At 31.6% G+C, this 11448-nt stretch overlaps 1 protein-coding gene across 5 annotated transcripts in view; it reads right to left on the bottom strand.

Moving 5' to 3' along the window:
* Positions 1-173: 173 nt before the first annotated feature.
* Positions 174-11448, bottom strand: part of myo1hb (myosin IHb) — a 55141-nt gene continuing 43866 nt past the window's right edge. For all 5 annotated transcript variants that reach the window (XM_073952275.1, XM_068221451.2, XM_073952278.1 and 2 more), the window contains exons 18-32: positions 10923-11028; positions 10708-10825; positions 7265-7378; positions 7077-7153; positions 6585-6653; positions 6425-6509; positions 5747-5909; positions 5557-5640; positions 5367-5460; positions 5203-5258; positions 3350-3485; positions 2493-2563; positions 2274-2371; positions 2067-2166; positions 174-1408 (exon numbers count right to left, since the gene is read on the bottom strand). In XM_073952275.1, coding sequence (XP_073808376.1) covers positions 1382-1408; positions 2067-2166; positions 2274-2371; positions 2493-2563; positions 3350-3485; positions 5203-5258; positions 5367-5460; positions 5557-5640; positions 5747-5909; positions 6425-6509; positions 6585-6653; positions 7077-7153; positions 7265-7378; positions 10708-10825; positions 10923-11028 — 1398 coding nt within the window. In that variant the 3' untranslated portion in view covers positions 174-1381. The remainder of the gene's footprint in view (positions 1409-2066; positions 2167-2273; positions 2372-2492; positions 2564-3349; positions 3486-5202; positions 5259-5366; positions 5461-5556; positions 5641-5746; positions 5910-6424; positions 6510-6584; positions 6654-7076; positions 7154-7264; positions 7379-10707; positions 10826-10922; positions 11029-11448) is intronic.

Below are 11448 nucleotides of genomic sequence, written 5' to 3'. Positions count from 1 at the left end.
GTTTCTTCTTTGTCTTTCTTTTGCTTTACGTTTACTATATTTCTTTAAAATTGTCCCTTTTCTCTTGTTGAAAAAATATTTATATTATTTGTGCTATACTTCTATCTGATTGTATTTCAGTCTTTTAAAATTGCCTGTTGTTATTGCAATAAAAAAATGAATTAATAAAAAAATGATTTCATACATTACTTTTATTACATTGCTTTTATTTGTATGCTTTAGTTGGAAACATCAGGAACCGTCCACCAAGTGATGACCACTGCAAATAGTTTATACAATAGATGAACTGAATTACCAAGAGAAAAAAGACATCACAAATTAAAAAAGTACAATACATTATTATAAAAATGAGTCTACCGTCTTGATTTCATTAAGTTACATATATTTCTGCTGCATTTTAAGACAACAGCCAAACAAATTTCAATGGATTGTTCAGATAAAGCATGACAACAACTGGCTGTCCAGGAATTACTATCAAACATATATCATATTACAGCTTACAAATATTACATATGTTCTGTATCTCATATTAAATGGCATTTTATATTTGAAACTTTATTCAAATTATGTAAATACATTGTTTTTTCTCATGTGTTCTGGGCATAACCAGCTTACGTGTATGTTTGTCAATGCAATGAAGCTGGCATGTTGCATGTTGTCAGGTTTTGGCAGTATGGGAGATAAAACAAAATACAAATACAAAAATGAGCACAGTATAAGTTTTTCTGTCATGATACCCAATGTATGAGATTAACAAGTAGGCTACAGCACTTCATTTGGACAATTTTTTTTAAAAAAAGTTCCGCTTTAAAGCAACAATTAACATACATTTTGTCCATCAGAAAAGTGCACAGTTTAGCAAGCTCAAAGACAAACTCAATTCCATTTGATAAGAAATATTAGTCCTTTTCATGAAATGCTGAATATTTATAACAAAATATGAGTTTATAAAAAGCACAACAAAACAATGTACAGTAAACAGCTAAAAATACAGAATTTAAACACTTCAAATTATACAAACGAAACAAAACAAAAAAAAACAGAAGTCCAGCTATTTTAATACACCAGCTCAACTTGTTGACTTTTCTTCTTAATAAATGTGAATGGTAAATGTGCGTACGTGAATAAATTGTTGAATAAAGTTTTATTATTCGTCCCTTGAAGAATAAAGTCATTTTTAAAAATATTCTAAAGCAGTTTTACCCAACTCTAATCCCTTGAGGAACCCTAAAAGCACATATTATGCCTCCCACATGTGATTCACATATTTTGTTTAGGTCTAAATGTTATTTTGTTTCTTATTGAGCTGATGAATGTATTAATTTGTGTGCCTCCATGCATTACTGTTCCACTGTGGAGAAGTCTGTGAGGTAAAACTTTGTCATCGAGATTTTGTTCGTGCAGATTCCTGCAAAAGAAAACATGTAAATATGTATAAATGATCACTGTGAAGGGATGTCAATTGTTTTATTTATTGAATTATTTATTAACTACACTGCATGATATTATAGCTTAATTAATAGCATAGTATTATTATCATATATAATGATAAACATACAGTTGAAGTCAAAACTATTAGCCCTCCTGTGATTTTTTTCTTCCCTTTTTCAAATATTTCCCAAATGATGTTTAAATATACACAAATATATATATATATATATACACACACACACACACATATATATATACACACATTATATATATATATATATATATATATATATATATATATATATATATATACACATATTATATATATATATATATATATATATATATATATATATATATATATATATACACATATACATATTATATATATATATACACACACACATACATACATACATACATACATACATACATACATACATACATACATATATATATATATACATATATATATATATATATACATATATATATATACATATATATATATATACATATATATATATATATATATAAAATCTGGCTTAATCTGTAGTCACAAAAAAACAGCACTAAATATGTATTGTTTTATAATATGTGTATTATGTTATTTAGATTGCATTATGTAGACCCACCACCATCAAGTGTCCGTTCTTGGCTCTATAGACCATGGATTCACTGCTACTCTTAAAATCAACAAAGCCTTCTTTCCCAGGCTGGATGTCAAACCTCACGCTACAAAAACAACAATGAAAAAATTCACTGTATGTAAAACACATTCATTTTAAACACAACAAATATTTTCTCTGTGTATTTGAGGCTGTTTAGACAAAATATCTCACCTCTCTTGTACAACTTTGATGAGGCTGCGGTTCTTTGTCACTACACAGATTTTTGTCAATGCCTCAAACAGATAGCTGCACTGCAAGACCAGGTCTCCCTTAAAAAATACATTATATTTCAGTGATATTGTAGGTTATATATATATATATATATATATATATATATATATATATATATATATATATATATATATATATATAGTGTTGTTATTCACCCACTTTTTGCTTTGTGTCTTCACACGCGACATGGAGTATCAGGAAGTTGTCACTTAAGTTGCTGACAGACACCCCTGTTAAAAGCAAATATTTATTATGTAAATAAAATTTTTGACAAGGAAATGAACTTGACTACAGACATGTCTTAATTTACCCTAAAGGAAAACAAGGCTTTGAAAGACAGACACTGTCTTCACAATGACATGCACTACATCCAGTCTTCTGATCAGTAATTGTTTTTAATTTTTCAATTGATTTCCACTTTCTAGAAAACTGTTATTGTTAGCATAATAATCAGTACAGTATTTTAAAAAACAGTACAATCCATAGAACTCACATTCCCCACAGCCTCATTTTCATTACTGTAAACAAATAGATTTATTTTTAACATTATGCTTTGTCTACTGTACTGGTTAATTTAGCAGTGACATGTTACAGGACTGTTAAAAGGATTAAAATAGGACTAAATAAACAACATAGTCTGAACAAAACAAAACTACATCAAGAGGTATATTTACACATCTCTAAATGAAATATCAAATTCTAGTTTTATATTCCACTAAACCATTTAGTTTAATAGACATCTTGGCTAAAACAAGGCTGAATTTGGCCTGTCATTGAAACTCTAATAGAAAACTAATCTATTTTTGGACTGTTTTTCAAAGTCAGATAGATTTTAACTGGCAGCCAAAATGTAGCCATGTTGTAGGCAAGACAGAAGAAAAATTATTGCTGGATATTAATATTAATAATATCAAAATATCATACATTTATAAATAAAAATACCCATGGATTATGAATTAATTGGACATTTCACACAATTTGAGATGTTTAATTAATGAACAACACTGAAATTTGACCTTTTAGAGAGCTGTAATTCACCCTCTGTTTGATTTTGGCCTCCTCCACCAGATACGCAGCGGCCTGAGTGAAGATAAGCTGTCTGAAACGTGGACGAAAGCCATTCCTGTCATATTTAATCACTGGAACACTGTACTGTACAGAGGGAGATAACACAATCACTTTTTTCATACCAGTGACATAAACATCTGTCCAACTAACAAATAAAACTCCAGTGTCTACTACACTTTGAGTTAAACACCTACAGACATTTAACTAAGTATTCCTGCAGCAGGAACAGAAATATGATTTATGAATAAAACAGAAATATGTTTACACCCAACAAATGAATTCATGTTCATATTTTATTAGTCCTCCTGTGAAATTTTTATTATTTTAAAAACATTTCTCAAGTGTTGTTTAATGGAGAGAAGAGTTTTTCAACATATATAATAGTTTTGACAATTAATTTCTAATAACTAATTTGTTCTGTGTTTGCCATGGTAACTGTGCATAATATTTTACTTGTTCTTTTGCAAGATACTAGCATTCAGCTTAAAGTGCAAATTAAAGACCTCACTAGGTTATTATGTTAACTACACTCAAACAAATTACATTTGTTGTTTGCTTAAATTACTTTTGTTGTTTTAGCTTATTTTAAACAATTCTTGAGTTTTTTGGACAACTTATTTGTTTTATGTTCAATTCACTTAAATTTGTAAAAAGTAAACTTAATTACTTAATGTTGTCCCAACACAAATTGCTTGTATGAAACCCAGCATTTTTAACAGTGTAGGGAAGTTATGATAATTAAGCAAGTTATTGAATAACAGTAGTCTGTTCTCTAAACAATCGAAAATATATTATTGACCTTAAAAATGGCTAAAAGTTTTTATGCTTTCATTCAAGCCAATTTAAAAAAGATATTCTGCAGAAATAAATACAATAAATTAATACATGTTTTTTTTTTATTTTAACCAACAATTGGCATAAAATAACAAAAATGTTTTTTAGATTATTTAGACTTTATGTCTATATTTATTTGTTAGACAACACAATACAAATGATTTAAAATGAGAAGTGTCAGAAAATCAATATTTAGTGGAAAAACCCTGATTTGCAATTAAAATAAATAAATAAAACAAATTAACAAATTGTTATTTTCTAGAAAAATTACAAGAATACATATTATATTTACACAGATTCCCAAGTGAACAGAACATTCACATTTTTCACAGTATTTTCTATTACACTTTTCTTTTTTGTTTGTTTAATCGTGTTTGGCTGCAATGTAAAACAAAAAATTTTCAAAACAATTTAAAAACTGCTAAGGTTGAGGTTACTGCTAAAGTTTTTGCTACAAAACAAATTAATGTTGTTTATTAATTTGTCTAATTAATTAATTAACTAACTAGTTAACCTAATTAATCTAGTTAAGCCTTTAAATTAAACAGTTAGGCCTTTTAATTGCCACAGGACAACCGTGTCAGTGCGCCCACCACATACTAGCAATTAGTGGAGTAGAGAGACAATGATAGAGCTAATTCGGTGGATGGTGATGATTGGGAGGCTTTGAAGGGTATGGAGGGAATTTGGCCAGGGTTACACCCCTACTCTTTAAGAGAAGTGCAACGGGATTTTAAATGACCACAGAGAGTCAGAACCTCTGTTTAACATCTCATCGAAAAGACGGATCATAAACTGTCATTATGGAAAAGACAAATTAAATAAATTATTATTAAATTAGTTATTAAATTGATTGTGTTAAAATGTAAAAAAAAAATCTTCTCTCGATTAAACAGTACTTTTAAAACAGTGTATATATAAGGACTTTGTTGTTAAAAGTGCTAGAATAGCTCATAGTTTTACTAACCTTAATGCCTTCAGGACAAATCAGTTGTAAGACTTTAATGTTTATGTCCTGTTCACCTGAAGACAACCAAAAAACAATGTTGTTTATTTGTAACCTTTGGATTTACACACTGCAAAGTTAATAGTAGCTTGCAATAGTTGAGAAAAAAAATGACAAATTCTTACTTATCCTAGTGTCAGCGAAGGGTTGGCATACGCTCTGAGGGTAGCTCTCCTTTCTGCCTCTGAAAATTTCACTGGTCAGTGCTTTGGTTTGCAGCTGTAAATAAAATAGGAGTATTAAACATATACAATCAGAGAATGTAGTAGGATAATAAATGTTCAGATAAATGAGAGGTGAAAAACACAATTTTACCTGCATCTTTCTCTGTGCGCTGATCCCTCGAACATACTTCCTAACAAGGAGGCGTGTGTACAGGTTACGCAAGAGAACCGAGGCCTGTAGATTCATTTATAGAAAAGAAAAAATAAAATACAATAAAATCTTATGATTCTTATCTTATGAAATTTCAAAAAAGACTTGTCTTCAATGAAGAAGGATCTACCTCCTGCATTATGGGTGGAGGAGTCAGCCACGTGGTTTTGTCCAAAACTGATTTTGGCAGGTTCTCTTTGAGTCGAGTGAGGTAGCTCTGTCTGACAAAGGCCAGATATTCAGAGTTGTCCATGCTTACAGGCTGATTCCTGTTCATGAAGCCCTTAATAAATCTGTAAGATTTTAGGGAAACACTTAAACTCAAACTTGATTCTATTACATTTTTAACAAACTGCAAAACAGATTTTCCTATATAGAGTTTTTGTATTATTTAGAGTACAGATATCTAAACAAATCTGAAATGAAGCACATTCTAGACAAGTAAAAACATGTTTTGTTTTCGGGAATAAAATTTAAAATAAAGTTAAGCAAAATAGTCAGCAATGGGCTACGTAAATTATTCTTATTTCAATTTTACTTGCATATTATTTGCTTTGTTTTAAGGAAAAACTAACTTAACTTTGACATTCATTTCTGAAAACAAAACAATTTTTTTACTTGTCAAGAAAATGCTTCTTGGTTTAAGATTTTTGAGATATTTGGTCTAGAAAACAGACCAAAACTTCAAGTAGGAAAAGTATTTTTGCAGGGCATATACTGTTCAGAACTTTTTGGTCAACAGAAGTATTTTATGATCAAATGAATGCATCGCTGCCGAACTAAAAGACATTTCTAATATTTCTCTCACTTTTTGATGACTTTGACAGCCCAGGCTCTTCTTTCTCGCTCTCTTCTGGCCTGCAGGCCCCGCCAACATGTCTCAATCTTGGTAGCTGTTAAAATCAGTTAAGAGTGAAGTTACATACACAGATATCCTAAGTAGCTGTAATACCAGAAAGGTTCGATACCTGCTTCTCTCTGCCTCAGGTAGTCTCCTTTCACCCTGTAGCCCTTGTATTTGGCCTGGATTCTTGTGGCTACATTAAAAGAGATTTTAAATAGTAATCAATCTGCTCATAGATGAATTAGCAAGAACATAGGGCGACACTGTGGCTCAGTGGTTAGCACAGTCTCCGTTGCTTGGCTGACCATCTCTGTATAATTACCCTGCGTTTGGATCCTCACTCAGCGTCTACTTCATGTTGCACATATACATATACACAGTTATCTTTACATACATGTTTACTGTATTCTCGTTTTTTGTTTCGTTTTTTGTTTTGCTTTGTTTCGTTTCAGGACATATAAGAGATTCTTTAAATCAGACTGTTTTGTAGGGTTTTTTATTGTCTGTTTTCCTTTGTTTTTATGTTTTACCTAAAAAAACTAAATAATAATATTGCAAATGTAAAACTAGCACTGCAGCTTTAGACTTTTATTTTGAGATATTGGTGATGGCTTACCTAATTCATGCTTGCAGACTTCAAATGCATCTTCAGTGGCAAACAGAGTCCTGGGATGGCGAATAAAGATTTTTGTTCTAAAAAAAAGAAAATAAAATACTTGAAAAAGCATCAAAAGGCACCAGATATTAATTTGGTCCAAGAACAACAAAACAAAGTATCGTAGCATTAGCCTGTACATTTTGTACCTTCCCATCTTGTACTCGTCTGTTTTGTAGCCAAGGTGTTTGATGAGCCGCTGCACTCCTTCCGCTGGTGTCCCCTTCCAGTGTGGCCATGTGTCAGGACACAGAGCCTTGTATCTGCGCAGATCAGCATGGAGATTAGATCAATGTTTTCAGGTAAGAAGAAAAAACAACAGGTTGATTAAAAAAGGATGAGAGCAAAGGAACAACAGATATACCAGAGTCTAATATTGCTTTCATTTTACCATTATATTGGATATTATATAAACATTTCAGCATCAGGAATTTTTTTGAAATCCTTTGTTCAAAGATTCAGTCACTCCTGCTCTTCCATAAGTCCACTTTGCTGTAACTCATGGGTGTCAAACTCAGTTCCTGGAGGGCCGCAACCCTACACAGTTTAGTTCCAACCGTGCTTCAACACACTTGCCTGTAGGTTTTAAACAAGCCTGAAGGACTCAATTAGTTTGCTCAGGCATATTTAATTAAGGTTGGAACTCAACTGCATAACTGCGGCCCTCCAGGAACTGAGTTTGACACCCCTGCTGTAACTGGTTTGATGGCACAGTCTGTTTTAACTGGTACCTTATAAAAATAAAATATCCATTATCATATTTAAGCTCCTATCATATTTTTTTAAGGGATGCACTAGCCAATATTTGCGTATGTATATGACCGACCAATGGTAGTGTGCAAAAACAGTGCGGCCTAAAGACAAAGGTAAAAGTAATGCAAAAATGTAACATATAGTGATGACAGTAGCAAGCAAAAGTCGAATGGGATATTTTAGATTTCTAAATCATTTTTTACAACACAATGTTGTCCAAAGTGCTGAAGACAATCAATACTAATTAAAATAAGTGCTACATTAAACAATTACAACAATTAAAACATAAGGCAAACCCCTCAATATAAAATGGCTTAAATGCTAAAAAACAAAGATGCACCTTAGTGATCTACCAGGATTATATACATGTAGGAGATCTAATAAGTAAGGTGTTGCCAGATCATTTAAGGGTTTAAAAACAAAAATTAATAGTTTAAAATCAATCCGTGACCTAAGAGGCAGCCAGCAGCCAGCTGCCGCACTTGGTACTAATTGCAATCTATTCAGGGCATTTTGACTAATACCTACATATAGTGAGTTGCAAATAATCTAGTCTTTGTAAAACAAAAGCATGGATCACGTAATCAAGGTCATTAAAAGAGAGAAATGACTTGCTACGAGTCATGAATGAAAAAAAATGGATTTAACAACTGAATTTACTTGTTTGTTGAATTTCAGATCACTATTGAACTGAAACCTTTTTTGAAAGAGGACATGTCTAGAAAAAATGAGGACATATGGTCACCTTATGATATGAGCAGAAATGATGAACTCTGTTTTACCATATTCAAAAGAAAGAGCTGAAAACACCACCTTAACATGTTGACACAAACCAAACTCTTAAAACTTGGCTAAAACTGAAAGAAGGACACATTTATAACTTAATTAAGTTTGTGCTGGATGCAAAACTGGAATTGCACATGATTTGCTTCAGGTTTAATTGGTTCTTGTTTTGTGGAGACAATACCTTTATTTATCACACACTATGATGTTTGGTATGTTATAGACATTAAATTTAAAACATGTAGTGGAGAGTGGAGACAAAAGTACCATTTTTCATAAAAAAATATTTTTTAAGATGATGTTTTAGACAGAAATATACATTTGTGCAGTGGTTCCTAACTCATAAGTGTGGTCTATCAATATCCGGTGGTATTTTGTACAAATGTAAAAAAATTACAAAATAATTTCACTTTATACAAAATAAACACTTCAAACATACTAACCCCGTCAGTAGAGACAAAAGTAACACAACAATATGTGCTAGATTTACTGGATCAATCTTGTTTTTAAAATAAACCGCACTATGATCTTGTTAATATGTTAACTGCAAACATATTTTGTCCTTTATATTTGTAATAAATTTTAAATCACATTTTTATTTTAAATTTCATTTCCTATTTTAGCTCATATCATATTTTTTAAGAGGGCGCTGAGTGATTGAGATGCACTGGCCAATGTTTACAAAAGCAACTAATGTAAGAGCTCTGAGAAAAATCGCTTTGTTACTTTAATTCAATGCTACTTACCCACGCTCTCCCCTATATTTATTTTTTCATCAAAAAAAAAAAAAACTCAACAAAACAATACAAAATTTAATCTAAAATCAAACAAAAAGTGCTCAGTGGTAACTTAAATGATGTGTCGGTGCTCTTTGGGTAGGGGATTCATCAAAATAAACAGCAAAAATCATTCCAAGGCACTCAAAAATATATAAAATATATTATAAAGCCTTTATTGACATGGCTTTTAAATTTAATCATTTAGAATATTTTTTTCTTGGCAATGTGTATTCATTTATATAAAACATCTAAATTGAATTACTGCAAACTCTAATGTGTAAGTGAAAATAAGTTATGACTATTAGCAGTGGGACATAAATAAGTGTTCCTGTCATCCCCACAGGAACTCTTGACACTTAAACCTGATTTGCTTTAAACAGAAAAACACAGACATTGCACACTTAAAGATATGTTATTGCACTTAAATAACCTGTAGATTGATCATTACTGTGACACATGAAAACAGAAGCACAACTTGTAAAAAAAGGAAAAGGGTACCATCATTTACTTTCTGCATTTAAAAACTGAAATCCTGATCTAACCGCACGACACAGTGATGAAATCAGATGATATTTGGCAGCTCCATGCATGCAGAACGTGCTGGTATAGACTGCAAAGTGAAAACTGTTGTAAGGGCTCTGAGAAAATCTTTTTGTTACTTTAATCAACACTACTTTTATCCACGCTCTCCCCTATATTAAATAACATAATCTCTGAAAAAGCATAATTAGGCACTTGAAATGCTATGTCAGCTTGCTTGGCCCTTTTCACGTCAAGAAAAAAGTTAACAAACTATAAGAGAGTCATTTAAAACAATATAAAAACCTATTTCAATTTAGTTTAAGACCTAATGGACTTGGTAATTTAATTTTTTAATTTACATTTTTTATAAAAACTTTATCATTTATTAAATTATGATTAAGAGATACTATTAAATATTGAAAAATGTGTGTCTGATTCTGGGATGTCCTATTTAGCATCAAACAGATATGATTAGTTATTTGATTTTATTTGACTTTTACATGATTTTTAGATCTATTATTATTATTTTATGTGTCTTTTTGTTTTACTTTTTATTTTGACATTTTTTACATTTATGCTTGTGTCTTTTACTGCTGCACATTTTAGGTCATTAAAATCCCTTGAGATGCTACTTTTAAAGGTGCCAAATAAAAATAAAGTTGTGTCTTTCAATTAAATCTGTTAGCAAAATTCATAAAGCTGAGTAACATTATTGACAACGTGCTGTTGAAAACACATACACACTGCGAACGCACCTCTTGAGGAAGACTTCATATCTTCTCCTATAAGCAAACCCGGCCCGTCTGACTCTCAGGTGCTCCATTAACCCCAGATACTTGACTTGATGTCTCACCATGACATCATCAAAGCGATCTGAGGTCGGGTGAGAGAGAGACAGGTCACCAGCACCTTCTTGTAAAACATTCAGCAGACAAAACCACTAAGCAGAAGTGTGAAGTGAAAGGCTCACCTGGCTGTTTGCAGTGGTTGGGTTTCAAGCACCGCACATACCATGGCTCCTTCGTCATCAGGATTTCGGTCAGGCCGGCAAGGCTGTTCTTAAACTGGGTGGCTACCTGTTTCGCAAAAAACATGGTGTATGAATTGACCTGCCTTAATGTGTGATTCAGCTTTACTGGATGATTTAAGTAAAATGACTGCATCAACCCAAAGCAAAAGAGCTTTATTTTGTGATTCACATGGTGTTTTCGGTTTATTTACTTTTGTAAATTGCATTATGGGAGTTTGATCTCTGCTCTGTCGACGTTCAACTCTACAGTTTAATAAAGTGCTTTTGTTGACATTTTAGTAGTTTGAGAGAAGATATTGTTGAGAAGATATTGTTTAAAAAAATACCATCTAGAGAACTAACTACTAACTACTGTCAGCCTACTACTAATTTTTTGTACAGTAATTTACTACACCAATACAGACAACATATCCCTTTATACTATTAAAATGCCAATAAAAGTCAAGTTTTCTAACTTTTCAACATC

The sequence above is a fragment of the Danio rerio genome, chromosome 5 (assembly GCF_049306965.1).
Source record: "Danio rerio strain Tuebingen ecotype United States chromosome 5, GRCz12tu, whole genome shotgun sequence".
NCBI classification, from domain to species: domain Eukaryota; kingdom Metazoa; phylum Chordata; class Actinopteri; order Cypriniformes; family Danionidae; genus Danio; species Danio rerio.
Note: the sequence above shows the minus strand (reverse complement) of the source record. Positions and strands in the feature narration are given on the sequence as shown.